The sequence below is a fragment of the Girardinichthys multiradiatus genome, chromosome X, assembly GCF_021462225.1.
Source record: "Girardinichthys multiradiatus isolate DD_20200921_A chromosome X, DD_fGirMul_XY1, whole genome shotgun sequence".
Taxonomy (NCBI): domain Eukaryota; kingdom Metazoa; phylum Chordata; class Actinopteri; order Cyprinodontiformes; family Goodeidae; genus Girardinichthys; species Girardinichthys multiradiatus.
Window position 1 is genome coordinate 31,557,801 of NC_061817.1, and position 15,336 is coordinate 31,573,136.

A 15,336-nucleotide genomic window follows, 5' to 3' on the forward strand; every position below is an offset into this window, starting at 1 on the left:
CGTCAAGATAATGCCTGATGCCCATCTGATTTATTTAACAAAGCAGCTGCTGATTTGTATTCATCTTGACAGGACGCACGCATCTAAATCAATGTCTGGATGACTGCTTTAATAGACAAAGCAGCAGAGATGCTGTCTCCTGACTAACCTTCTCAAGTATCAGTTTAAACTGTGGGGGCACAGCAAATCCTGCACCTTTTCACAGCTTTTTTCTAGCTGCAGCCAGCACTTTCATACAGCTCAGTGACATCTTCATCCATGTAGGACTGATGAAGCTCTACTTTTCTAACATGAAAAAGTCTTCTACCCGAGAGACCTAAAATGTGTTGCTAAAAGAATGATCTTCCCAAAGTAGCAGCAGCAAGTTTTGGGTCTCCAAAAAGTTAAGATGCTGTGAAAACATTAAAGAAAATGGGATTTTATTATTTTTAAGGGACAACAACTATTGAATCATTGGTCATTGGTGCAAAATAAAGGAATATTTAAAAAGCAGAAACAAACTATTAAATACACTAATCCATAGTATAATGCCAGATATGAGTAATAAACAACCAGTACTTTAAAGATTTAGAGAATGTTCTGCAAGATACAGTGCTTTTAATTCTTCAGGTACATGACTTCCAGTATGAGAGACAGTCCACAGACGCTGAAATTTCATAATCCTGGTGGGAAATATATTAAAGTAAAACTCTAAAATCTTAGATTTGAAAATGTTGCAGCATTATGGTAAAACAGACCACACTCATTCATGCTGCCTTAGCTTGTCTCCAAGCTGAGGATTACAGATGCAGACGTTTTTAAAAGGAAATCAGGAGTGTACTTTTTTTTTCAGCTCTTTAATCTATAATGTATCAAATGCTTTCAGTGCATTTCTGTATATTTTTCTCTAAACTGGACAGATCCATTTAGTAAAGAATTTGTTTTGCTAAGCTAAGCAAGATCATCCCAGAAAAACAGCTTTGTGGTAATATCTATTGTACTTGTTTATTTTATTTGTCAATAATGGTGGATTCATGAATGTGTATCAGTTTGTGCTAATACAATGCCAGATGGTCGCTCTCGTCTAAGCTGACAGTGTACAGTACAATGATAAAATAATAATTATAAATCTTAAGTTTTTCATTCAGGGCTATTTTTTGCTTCTGTTTATACCTAAATGAGTTACATTTGTGATTGCAGCAACAAGCTATACTTAATGACAATATTTTTCTTTTACTTTAGTAATAATATGTAATAAAATAAAACAGGTCATGGGGTAGGGACACACCAATGATCGTCTCAGTTCCCCTCACTGTCAATAGTATGCCATATTGCAGCTGGAGTAACACTGTGAGATGCAGTACATCAACACAGTCTCAACCATAGCTCTGTATAATGTTATGAGGATACTGGTGAAAAGTGATTTAAAGCAGATGATTTGATCAAATTTACTATAAATTTTATTTTGAGAAGATTTTATTTTTATTTGCTGGAGGAATCTTTCTTTCTATACTTAGTAATACTATTTACCTGACTGGGTGAGTAACCAAGGGGCCTAATTAGTAGTGAATGTTGAAGCAGGTGTCCATGAGAAGTGAGCATCTGCTGCAACCTGCTGTTTCCTCTCTCCCACATTAGTGGAAATGTGTTGCTGACATATAGTTGAAACCAGATATTTACCTACCAGTGAACAGGTGAGTGATGCTCCACTATAACAAATGGATGTTGTTGCTCATTGGCTCTGCAATGCCAGTGTAATTATGTAAGCACACATAATGATCATGTTGTGGCTACATCACTCTAGTTAAATGGCCTGCAGATTATATTGGCTCAGAGGCTGAAACACAGAGTGGGAATGACAAAAAGCAGAAGAGAAGATCTGAGTAAGAAATAGGAGGTTTATCCCAACTGATGTCTCCATCACGATATTTACCAATATCCCATACTGCATGTTTCCCCAATATTTTTCAGCCCTTTTACACTAGTTTTTTTTTTTTCATAACATCTAACAAAACTCTGTGAGGGTGCATGCAGTGCCTGGTGATTAAAGGTCCTGCTATCTTGGACAAAGTGTCAGGATTGAGGATAACTAATTCAGCATTTTAGAGAGAGAAATAACCTACATTTTTTCAGTTTAAGATTCAGCCTAAAGGTAAAATTATTATCAGGTTAAGAAAACAAGTCTTAACCATGAAATTGAATCACTGTGTCATTTTAAACAGTTGTTCTCTAGTGGTGCTGCAGCAATAGAGCTGTTCTTGCCAGCTAAACAGGTTGTATTGCGTGCAAATCACTGAGTGTGAATCTTTTGACTTTAATGGCAACAGGAGTGCAGGTATTGGGCTTAATGCATAACATGAACAGAAATAACAAGAAAAAAAATATTTTGGAGTCTAAATAGAGTTAAGGAGTTAATTTATTTTAATTTTATTAATTTTCTAGAGATTTCTTCTGTTTTGTGCCTGTTTGTCACACTTTGTTTCAGGTCATAAAACAAATTTTCATATTAGACAAAGATAAGGGGACTGAATACAAAATGCAGTACTGAAATGATGATTTTTCTGTCTGTCTGTCTGTCTGTCCTTTTTCACATTTAGGACTAGGTTGGTTTGGATAGCTTTTTTCTTTAATTAATTAAATCATAATTTTAAACCTGCTTTTTGTATTGAGCTTATCTTTGATATTAAAAATTCTTCAATTATCTGAACCTTTTAAATGTGACAAAAAAAAAACAATAGCAATCTATCTGTAGTGGGTTCAATGCCATTAAAATAATGAAAACCATGAAATACAATTTAACCAGAAATTGAACATTCCCAGAGTTTAAGTACAACAAAATACTCCCAGTTTTCAACCTTTTTTTATTTTTCCACAAAGAAGTATCTTTGAAATTGTGTTAACAGCATTAATTTCAGTGAATCAAACTGGCACAACTGAAGCAAATGAGAAAAAATAGTGTTAAACTGAAACAAAGAATTCAATACTTGTTTCCTAAAATGCACTTTTGGTGGTAGTGCTCTCTCTCTCTCTCATACACACACACATCAATAACAACATTTCCGTCTCTTTCCACCATCATTCAGCTAAACGCTAGTCCACTGTCAGCATAAATGGTGGCTTTGCTTGTTTTTCTCGCAAATATGGCAACAGGAAGTATCTTCAGGCAGCTCATCTCTGCCAAGCAACACTTTCCGTGAAAACAACAAGTTTCATTTGCAGATATCCTGAACCAACACGGCTCCCCTCACTAGGCCACTCTCCGCTCTGCCATCCTTCTCCGGAAATTAATTTCACTTTAATTCCCTCCGACGAGACGGCACTTCCACTATCGCAGCTTCTGCATTTCCAGAGGGTTAGTCCAATTTTCCATGGTTTCAAAACAACACAAAGAGGTAAACAGCTTCTACAATATGCACACACACAGCAAAAAAGGGAAATAATGTCCAAAGCATTCGTTTTCACGGAGCAGTGTTTTTCTCTCTTCCCTTGTCTACAGTGCAAATAATTGAAGATGCACAAAACAGAACCATCAAATAATAAATAGACTTTCTCTTTCATATATTTCTGTTTTTGTGTATTTACATATATACTGTATATGACTGAGGCTTGGACTCTACATTAGTATACAACTCTTGGCCCGGTCCTTCCGCATGGCTGGGGCTTGGTCCGTTTGCTCAGTCCGACCCGTCAGAGGTGGCAGGGGGACTTGTGACACTCTCTTCAGGCCTCTGCGGGAACTGCTGCGTTTTAGCTGCGGGTTGTGCGGTCGTCGCACAGATGCTAAAGTAGTAATGTGGAACACGTCTCGCACGCTGTTCTCAGAAACCTTGGCGGTGCACTCCACATAGGCGACTGCCCCCATCTGTCGGGCTATTGCGCTGCCCTGGAACAGGAAAGAGATGAGATGTTATTAACAAAGAGGTACATGTCAACTTAGCAAAATGTGTCTCAAACAATAAAAAAACAGGAAGGAGAAGAGTTTCTTAAAACATTTAGGTTGCAAGGATCTTCTATAATATTTATTCTTCTCTGCTTTCTAATTCTTTTAAATTATTTTTGATGCATACAAACTTGCATGAATGGTGCCCTGGGCGTCAACTCCCCATTGACTACACATGTATTAACACAAAAGAACACTTGCTCATGGTACAACAAACAGATTATATTTTTTTATTTGGTTCCCATGCTGCCCCTTATTAATGCCACTCTGGGCAACCTCCTATATAGCCCACATGGAAAACCATAGCTGCATACATATACAATTGACAAAAGTCTAAAAACATTTGCTTCCAAGGAGTTTGTTGCAGTTTTCATAAGCTATTTTGATGAATAGTTTGACTGGTTTTCTTAATGTCTTTCAAAGTTTAATTTCTTTCAACATTTACAGATTTTTAGGATAATAAAGAGATTTCTTAAGAGCTAACTTTACAGTAAAGCAGGAAGCTCTCGGGTCCTGTGTCAGGCATGGGGTTTCTGAAAGGAAGACTGACACAATGGCTTCGACAAGGTTTCCTCAAATTTTCACATCCAATTCTATACTTTTCCAAGCACAGATTTCAAGGTCTTTTACTCTTTTATCCAAATGTATTAAGAATAAAACACAAACGGTTACTATGAATCTATAACATACGTACAGTATGTCTAAAAAGCTGAAGATAGGCACCAACCCAATCGTCACCATGCACAGATAAACAGTTAAAGAGGACGGACAGACTGATGGATGGATGGTTCATTTCATTTGGAGGTATTTAGCATCTCCTTCAAAACAACTTATTATTTCCAGACTGCATAGAAGCCCTGTGAAGGCCTAGGTCTTTTTCTTTGGTTAATACCAAAACAGAAATAAAACGGGTGTAAAAGCAGTCAATACTGACTCAAGTTCACTTTAACACTTCAGAGGTAATGTCTGGCTGCTATATAGCAAAGTGTAAATAAATTAGGGAAAGTTTAAAACATATGTACATTGCTGAATACCAAATGTAGCTTTCAGAAAAAGAGTCTAATTCACAGAAAGCCAAGAGTCATTAGATAAATAAAGGTTCTTCATCCGACACACGAAAACACAGTTGTATAATTCTCAGTCTGTGGGAAAACAAAAACAATCACAACTGATGTAGTCAGTGAAGCCGCTCAGAGAGACTAAACTCAAATAGAACCCATCTAGCTCTGAAGATTGCCCCTGAGTAATGTAACAATATACACAGATAATTAAGACTGCAAATTGTTTGCTTAAGATCAAATGAAGCACATTTGATTTTGAAATCCCTTGGCCTCACTCAGTGATGCACTTCTGAGTGGGCTGATCTCTTTTGTTTCATGAGCAGCTTTTAATTCGCATATAGAGGTTTATACACACAGGATGGAACTTAAACCACATGCTCTCTTACACTTCCAGCTGACGTGGTTTGATTTCTATCACAGGTGCTCTGAGGTACATGTAATGAGCAATGAAGCCCTCATCAAGTGGAACAGCGGTTTTAGATTCAGCTGTGGCAGGTGGAGGGGGGGAGTTGATCGAATCTCGGGCAGATTAAAGTGGAAATATCTGGAGTTCACCCAGTGGTCACTCTCGTTGGCGACTCTTCAGCTCGGCTCTAAATCAATTTGAGATCAACAACAGGATAACAATACAAGCCATTGGATTAGAGCACCAAAATGTTTGTGTGCACAGCTCCGGCATCTGCTGTTAGACTTGTTTTTTTGGGTATCTCAAAACACCGCTGCCTTGAAACTAAATTGAAACCAAAAAGGAACAAAACAACCACTTAATGTAGTCTGCATAGGACCTGCTATTCTATTTATCAGTATTTTCTTTGTTTTATATATTTTTGTTGCCCAGGATGTTCATGTTTCCAGCACTCAAAATACGTTGAGTTCAACCAAAAACAGAGAGCGTCAAAACCAAAAGAGCGAGAGTCGTAACCAAAGATTTTTGACATGCGCAAATAAAAGTTTATGTTTTGCAAATAACTTTTTTCTCTTCGTGAGAAAAAATGAGTCATTTTAATCAAAAGGTTTTTTCAAACAAATTTTTTTTCTCCCCAAAATAAAATATTCCATAAAAAAAAAAAAATCGTTTTGATCACAACTTAATATTTTTTTGATTGAGATTAGTTTTTTTTGATTGAATATTCCAAAAGTTTTGACCACAATTTATTTTTTTTGATTGAGATTAGTTTTTTTTTAATTGAGATTAGTTTTTTTTTTTGATTGAATAATATTGAGACAAATTTACCTCCATAGACTTTTGGCAAAAGTCTCCTATTGTTGTGCATCTAAAACAGAAGAACAGTAACAAGAGCACAATGAGAGCTGGTTAAAATTCTCAGATTTACAGTTTATCATCACCCTCCTGTCCTCTTCTCCTCGCGTCCTTTGCTCAAAGTCATGGCTGCACATGATAAAAGGACTCGCCCGTTTATCAATGTCCGTTTTCAATTCATTCTGCATTTTTAAAATCTCTAAATCTGCATTATTATCTTACATATAAACTCCACTTACCACTTGTTCTTGAGCAGCCTTTAAAATAAGCAGCCTTAAAACTACGTCTCAGCAAATTCTGGTCAATATGCCAACCAAAGCAAAGCACCCTCAAAGGATATTACACTGCACTTAGTAGTAGTTGATCATGTTGTATACCATCTTACTAAAAATGTAAAACAAAATGAATGTTCCTGCGGATTTCCCTTCTGCATTTGTTGCCGTTTTGATTTTTTCTTCCAAGGATTCTCTGGTAAATTTCTTTGAGGAAACACTATCTCTGTATTCATCCCAACCCCCTTTTTTATCTCAGATATCCATCTCCAGCTTATTCTCACCTGTTCATGAGTGACGGGGATTAGTCGCTGCTTAGAGAGTTCCCTCAGGGTGTTGACGTCTGTCCTCATGTCAAGCTTACAGCCCACCAGCACCACTTTGGCGTTGGGACAAAACTCTTGCGTTTCTCCTTGCCACTGCAGAGACAGAAGGAAAAAACAACACCTATATCATCATCACTTACAAAAAAAACCCACCAAAAGCTGAGCTGAGGTACAGTTGAAACTTCGGTCTTCCAGAGCGAGATCATTGCTGCAATAATTACGTTTTTTTTTGTCATGCAGAGGAGTTGCAGAGTAATGAAAATGGTTTAATTGTGTAAGAGTTTGCATATAACCCTGAATGTTCTGTTTCTGCAAATAACTGAATGAAGTAATTTCTGTTGTGGATTTTAAACAAAACTACTCTTTTATTTTTATTTTGCATACTTTTGAACATTCCCAAGATTTTTATGTTCTTCTTTTGTTATAAAAAAGGCATTTTTTAAAGTCATTCTTGCAACATCTTCTTCTAATTTGTTCCAGCAATCCACAAACTTACACAGATGATTACGAAAATCTGAAAGCGCTAAATCTCTTTCTTCTTATGATATTCCATAGGCAGTTGTAGTTTATGATTTAGTTAGGGAATAATAATCAACACAAACTGAGAAAATCTGTTCAAGAAGTCTTTAGTACGGTGCAACGCTGGTGTAGGGTTAAGCGTACGACCACATATAGAGGCTATAGTCCTCGAAGCGGCTGTCCTGGGTTCGAGTCCCATACCCGACGACCTTTGCCAAATGTCTCCCTCTCTCTTTGCTCCTCTTTCCTGTCTACCTACTATCAAAAATAAAGGCCTCTAGTGCCAAAATAAAATATCTAAAAAAAGAAGTCTTTAGTACTTTGAGGGAATACTCTGGATTTTTTGACATGGGGTTCTGTGGAGTTGTTACTAGTTGTCAGTATCTTACCACTGTCGGAGGGGGCTCAACATCACAGTTTTGTAGTGAATAAATGTCATATTTAAAATTTACAGTTTTAAAAGTTCTCTTAATGTTTGCATGAACACCAATATTTCTTTTCTTTTTGTTTGAGAATGCAGTTACTCTAAAATATCATAAATCTGCTTTAGAGCAGCTCCACTCTGACTAACATATAGCTGAAACCTTAGGTGAAACAGAACTTCTGAGCAAATAGAGTAGACTTTGCTGTTTACAACAGGTACGATTATGACTGCAAATAACAATTACGCAAACTCCACTTTAACAAATTTGAACCATTAATGCAAAGAATTGCCAATTCTGGAGTAGATATGCTGCCCATCATTGAATTTAGTATCACAGATTTGAATTTGAAAATACATATTGTTGACTGATAGTTACCAGGCTATATTTATGCTACACAATGACTGTGTTGTAAGTCAAAAAACAGATTAACAATGAGAAAAAATAATCTTGTTTAACTACTTCAGAAGACTATCAGGATCAGAGAAACTGCACCATCTACAACATGTCAGTGATTCATTCAGGCTACGGGGGAGCAAGAGAGAGCAAAACTTTCTGCAGACAGCAGGCAGGCTAAGCAGAGTACAGCTAAATTGTCCTGTTTTAACCGTGGAGCTTTAAACCTCTCTTTATCATGCAACATGCTTTGTTTGGTACTGATAGCAGACTTTGGAAAGGTACATTTTCTGACTGTGCTAGCTGTGTTAATCACTAATATAATAATTTATTTTATTAAAATATAATAATAATATTTTTTACTTTTACTCTATCATGCATGATGTGCTTTGGCTGCTGTTGCTGAAATAAAAACAGTGACCATTTCCGGCAGAAAGGAAGACAAATTAATTTGAATGCAGTACTTATTTCTTCTTTCTGTTCTTAGACAGAACTTTGAATAGAAATAGATATTTGTATTGCCTTGGCAAAGGTTACACTGTCACTGCCCTTAGAACAAAGTACATAAAATATCAGCCAGAAACAACTACAAAAGGAAACATCTAGCCTCATTGATCAATTTCAGGTTTTTGAATATGTTATTTTCTTTTGATAGCAGAAAACATGTCATATACAATAACGTTTATGACAATATAAGTTGAGGTAATGACTACTTAACAAAACAGTTAGGGTCTTTCTGCTTATGGTTCATTGACCCCAGAGGATTCTGTTTTGGTGTCTCTGTTTATTTTGTTACAAATCTGAATGGAGACTGCAAGCAGGAATTTGTTACTGTTATTAACAGCAGTAAAGTTTGCAGATAACAATGAAAGATGATAATTCAGTTTTTGAATGGTTCTTAAATACCCCATCATAAATTTGATATATGTGTCACCATAAGAAACTTTATTTAGGAGTAAACATTGAATAAATACTTTGAGGGATGGCTACTCTGAACAAGAACCACAAATTCTTTACCATAATCATCTTTGATCACATTGTCCTCAGTAAGTGAGATAGCATTGGCAGTAACTATAGAACCTGATCTGTGTTTTAATCCAGTTGAGCTTTCTGAGTTATCAAAAACATTTGCTTCAACTAATCATTCAACCCTTATGTTAGACCAAATCTCAACCAAATTATTTAAGTGTTCCCTTTGATTACAGCCCCCCATCATATTTAGATATGATTAATCTATCCTTAGTAAACGGATATGTACCACAGGCTTTTGAGGTAGCTGTAACTAAATCTTTACTTAGGAAACGTTCTCTTTATCAAAATTACTTAATAAATTACAGACCTATGTCGAATCTTCTTTTGAGAAAATAGTTGATAATCAGGTGAGTGGGCATTTATACCGTATATCCTGTTAAAAGATTTTCAGTCAGGTTTTAAGAGCTCATCATAGCACTGGAACAGCCCTGGTGAAAGGTAATAATGATAATGACTGAAACATATTTCTAGGATTTGTAAGATTTCCTTATTTCACCTCTGGAACATTGCCAAAGTTAGAAACATCCTGTCCAAGAATGATGCTGAAAAACTAGTCCATGCATTTGTTACTTCAAGGCTGGACTATTGTAATTCTTTACTATCAGGATGTCCACAAAATGCAGTTAAAAGCCTTCAGCTGATTCAAAATGCTGCAGCAAGAGTTCTGATGAAAATTAAAAAGAGAGATCATATTTCTCCTATTTTAGCTTCCCTTCTTTGGCTCCCTGTTAAATCCAGAATAGAATTTAAAATTCTCCTCCTCACATATAAAGCCCTTAATGATCTAGCTCCATCATATATCAGAGATCTGATTGTTCCATATGTTCCTAACAGAGGACTTCGTTCTCAGACTGCAGGTTTACTGGTGGTTCTTAGAGTCTCTAGAAGTAGAATGGGAGGCAGATCCTTTAGTTATCAGGCTCCTCTCCTGTGGAACCAGCTCCCAGTTTTAGTCCGTGAGGCAGACACCCTGTCTACTTTTAAGGCTAGGCTTAAAACTTTCCTTTTTGATAAAGCTTATAGTTTGAGTGGCTTAGGTTATTCTGAGCAATCGCTATAGTTATGCTGCTATAGGCTTAGACTGCTGGAGGACATAATGACCACTGTCCCTCCCTCTGCTACGTTTTCCTACTACTCCCCAATTTTGCATTATCTGCGTGCATTACCTTCTCCTTCTACAGATGATACACTTGGCCCTGTCTTTCAGTGTTTAATTCTGTCTCTTGCTTAGACATAGCTACTGAGTTTTTACTCCAACTGACTTGACAACTGGCTCAGAGATTATCTACTTAGCTGTGTTTCTCTCCTAGATGACGTCACTAAAGGAGCTTCTACTGTTATTAACTTTTTACTTTTCTTTAACATAGAAAGTACTTCTGGGGCAGGAGGACTTATTATCAGTGCCTCTGTGTTCTTTCTGTCTCTCTGCTGTTCTCTCAAACCCCCAGTCGGTCGTGGCACTGAGCCTGGTTCTGCTGGAGGTTTCTTCTTGTCAAAAGGGGTTTTCCTCTCCACCGTTGCTACATGCATGCTTAGTATGAGGGAGTGCTTCAAAATCAACGAAACAATGCAAGCCCCTGTCCACTGTCGCTAGATTCTCATAAAGGAGGAGTGAATGCTGCAAGTCACAGAGTCAATGCAATCTGAGTTTACTTAGATAGAAAACTATTTAACCAATTTGTATTATGAACTGAATTTGACTCCACTGTTTGATAACTACGATCAACTGGAATGCATGTACTTGATTTGGAATCTGTATGATTCAATTCAATTGGCTTTTTTTTGTAATGTGCTTTCAGACGACATGTGCTGTGAATTGGTGCTATATAAATAAACTGAATTGAATTTCTGTAAATATAAATTAATGGTAAAAATCGTTTTTTCTCTCTCATGCAATGTTCACTGTTTCACTAGCAAGAGCTGAGCCATGTGTTATCTTATGCCAGCTCAGATTTCCACCCTACCTGAGGAACATTACTCATTCCTCATACATTCTCTGTCAACAGATCTATTTTAGGTTCTTCTTAGAAAAAGGTCTAGGTGTCTTCCTTCTAAACTCACTCCAAGATTAAATGTCACTCTGAGACACAGCTGAACCAACACTGTTTCTCTTCCCTACGACGCAAATACAAGACAGCCCAGCGTTACACCCCCTGCCGTGTGCAAAATGTCATGGTGTCAGTTCATCCTTCACGCTTAGCATCACCTTTAACCTTTCCCCATTCTGTCAATAGGACCCAGTCAAAAGCTTTGATTCTTTAATCCCGTCTCCTCCTCCAGCTGTCATCTACTGACCTCTAAGACCTCCTGGCTTCTACAGGTCAAGAGTCTAATTTTGGATGCAGATTGTGCAATGGGTTTTCCAATTGTCTCCCGAGTTTCAGGGATTACCAGGGTGACAAATAGGGGCTAGGAGTAATGGCAGCCCCTCCTGCGATGTAATTCCTAGGGAAAGGCTAAAACGAGATGCAGGCAATGTTGACAGAGACCACTGAGATATGCCATCTTGGGTTAGACCAGCAAAAACTTCAAGGGAATTTACCAGCTCCCCACAGACCACTAAACACGTCAACGGAGGAACCGTGGGAACAGTCTTTAGCCTGCAAACTGTGTAATTCAAGAGCAGATACAAACACATGGAGTCAAGACGTGATACTAGTAAAAAGCAGAGGCCTCGTTTGCATGATACAAATGCATGCAAAGAAAACCAATAAAGTTGTGTACTTCAAATATTTCACTATTTGTGGTCCACTGATTTAAAAACTGTTCACAAACCGCAATGGAGAACTCTACCCTACTATTACACACATTGACATTTTTGACATTCAGCCCTCACGTCCAGACAACTGTTTAGCTAAACTAAAATTTCTAAAATTCTTGAAGCCCCATTTGGAGTAGCAGGCTCTAAAACAGCTCATCAGATATGGTAGACTAATTTGCATTTAAGATATATTTCTTGAGGCCACCCAGCTTCAAAGCCTCTCCTCTTATTTTACACGCTGACCTTTTATTTTTTATGGCAATGCAGGTCAAGCATCTGGATATTTTTATGAAAGAAAGAAATGGGAGGTTGCAACCTCTGATTTCATCAACTGTTGGGGCATGAAAAGCTGCTGGCACAGAAATCCATCATTATGGAAAGCTGATCAGGTTGGTTTTCTTGTTGGTTTTACTCTATAAGCACATATTTACTGCTGATGTAAAGTGTTTGAGAAAAGAAATAAAAACACTGACCTTTTTAATAACGCTGTCCAATGTTTCTGGCCGGCTGATGTCGAAACAGATGAGAACAGCGTCTGAATCAGGGTACGCCAGCGGCCTTACATTGTCATAATAAGTGGAACCTGTGGACACACATCAACACATAGTATAAGGTCATGGTGTATTTTAAAAAATTCCTGTGAGTTTTTATTTTGACCAGATTTAACCTCACAAGGGTTTTCATCCCAACCATATGGCTCTTTCTGTCAATTAGAAACTCCCAGAAAGGTGATCGAAAGGTTATTAACACATGCAAAACACAAAGCAGGCACAGTGCCCCGCACGCCAGCACGCCGCAGCTCAATCGCACTGTGCAGATGCAAATGAGTGCTGATTTTCACAGTTAGGCATGCATATTTGCGTGTAGTTTTCTCTTGGGTTTTCCACACAGCTGTGACCTCCCCTTATCACATGAGGAGCGCTGCTCAGAGAAATATACACACAAAAGTGAATTATTTAAGGCTGATTGGAGACTTAACCCCTACTTATCTCAAAATGTCTGTTAAAAAGGTTAAAGTAAAGGCTCAGGAGTCTCTGCTTTTTCTTAACAGATGTTTTTTTGTCTTTAATCGTACATGTTTTATTTAATCTGTGTAATCCACACTTGAGTTTTATTCTTGCAGTTTAATCATGTTTAAGGACACGTACAGCAACAGACTTCATAGTTACACAGCCAGCTCTTATTAGGAAACTTGTAAAAATATCTGGGCAATCAAAGGAATGTGGCTGCGACTGTGGAGGCACCCTCCCTCCTGCCACCATTAGGAACTGACAGGGGCTCAATGTGCACGGCTGCACTTTAAGGCACAAAGAAGCAGTTGTTTGCTGCAAAAGTCCACATTTTACACAACTTTGGAATGCAGAGAAATTAGTAAATCAAATCAAATATTTGGACACTTTGGCATGTTAAAAAGTCTGACAACTAGATTTATTCCCCTAATGCAGTTTATGCTGATGGATTAACTCCATGCAGGAAATGGCTTGTTCAAGATCTGCATGCCTTTGTCTCGTGAGGCAAATGGAGTCTGCACAAAAGGAATATCGTGTTGTTTTTAACACCACTGGGTTCTTTTTGTTAGTGATGGAATGGCACAAAGACAATAGCTGCACACGACCTGCACCCCCTCATCATTTATTCAGCTGTCCCACGGTGACCTGCCTCTCCATGCAGAACAATTCAACAGGCGCTCTGTTGCAAAATCACTGGATGAATAAATGACAAATTTAATTCAGAATTCATTTCTCGCCTTTATGCACTTTGACATTGGGGGCTACAAATATATTGAATTCCAAAATGTATTTGTGGTACAGTTTTTTACGAGCTTGACATCTGCAAACACAGTACTGTCATCTTCAGCTGCCAAAAAATAACTAAAAATGTTTTTCATTCTTTGGATTACAGAGTGTCTCCTTGTGTTAAAAGGTTATAATCCTGTGGAAAAAGTGTTTCTTCTGTGTCACACTCCAATGGTTCAGATCATTAAATATTTAAAAATTTAATTTAAAAAAATCTAAATAAAAAACTGTTTTCAAGTAATGATTTCATTTATTAAAGGAAATAGTTAGTGCAAACCTCTCTGTCCTAGTTCAAAGAGACAAATAATGAAATAACTACGATTAGCTACATTTTTGGAAAGCTAATTTCAATTTCACTAGCCAAATCCAGGTCATATCTCATTACTGCCAGAGCTGTAGAATAAAGAAATCCCTTCAAAAAACCTGTCTGACAGAATGAAGTAGGCGAAAAGGTCTGAAAAAAACCAACATTTCTTGATCTAAAGAAACTTAACAACAAACAATAAACAAAGTCCGAAATGGGTGGAAACACTATTTCTAAGGCTTTGGGACTCCATTGACCCAAAGTGAACAATTATCCACAAATAGAGAAAACATGGAACAGTGGTTAATCATCCCTGGAGTATCCATCCAACCTAAATTACTCCAACAACTCATTCAAGTGGTCACAAAGAAACCTAGAACAACATATAAAGCACTGCAGGTCTCACAGGTCTCAGTTAAGGTCAACGTTCATGAACCAACAATAAGAAAGAGACTGGGCAAAAACTGCATCTATGGGAGAGTTCAAAGATGAAAATGGGCACAGACCAGAAACAATATATAAGGCCTCTCTCAGATTTACCAAAAATCACCTTGAGAATACCCAAAAAAAAGTTTTAAAACATGTGGTAGACTGACAAGAGTAAAGTAGAACTACTTGGAGGGTGATTTTCTTATTACACCAAGAAAAAACAATGCAGCATTTAATTAAAAGAACATTGGAGTGACAGTCAAACATTGTGGTGGTAATGTGATGGTCTGGGAATGGTCTTTGCTGCTTCAGGACCTGGACAACTTGCTGTAATTGATTTGACCATAGATTCCTCTATCTACCAGAAAATACTTGAGGAGAATGTCCAGCTTTTAGTCCAGGACTTTAAGCTCAGGCTCGCTTGGGTTATGCAGCAGGACAGGGATCCAAAGTGCTTATCAGCTAACCTCCATAGAAAAATTAAGGTACAAGACTGTGTTTAATTTATTGTTTACCAATCTATTCCTAAAGAGGACATTTTGTGTTTATGCTAATGGAACCTGTGCAAGTTTAGCCATGCGTTGTGCTGACGCATATTTTTTCTAAATAATGTTTGACACAATACCGGTTTCATCTTTGCATGGACTAGGTCTAACTCCATGCAAAAATACCACCTTTTTATTTGGCATTTTTAGCAACATGGTAATTTCTCACATAGTATTTTTGCCATTTGTCTGTTTATAGATGGTTTTTACTACTTCTGGTTGTGAATGCATGATTTTTCATTTTAAAACTATTTTTACTACAGCTTTTGATTTGTGGTTGCTTTTTAAATGTT

The 15,336-nt window shown here is 37.3% G+C and overlaps 1 protein-coding gene across 1 annotated transcript in view; it reads right to left on the reverse strand.

Annotated features, from left to right (window-relative positions):
• Positions 1 to 2,820: 2,820 nt before the first annotated feature.
• LOC124862277 (rho-related GTP-binding protein RhoN-like) overlaps positions 2,821 to 15,336 on the reverse strand; it is a 36,918-nt gene continuing 24,402 nt past the window's right edge. Inside the window, exons 3-5 of the mRNA XM_047356100.1 lie at positions 12,443 to 12,552; positions 6,798 to 6,932; positions 2,821 to 3,862 (exon numbers count right to left, since the gene is read on the reverse strand). Of these exons, the coding sequence (XP_047212056.1) occupies positions 3,593 to 3,862; positions 6,798 to 6,932; positions 12,443 to 12,552 (515 nt within the window). The 3' untranslated portion in view covers positions 2,821 to 3,592. The remainder of the gene's footprint in view (positions 3,863 to 6,797; positions 6,933 to 12,442; positions 12,553 to 15,336) is intronic.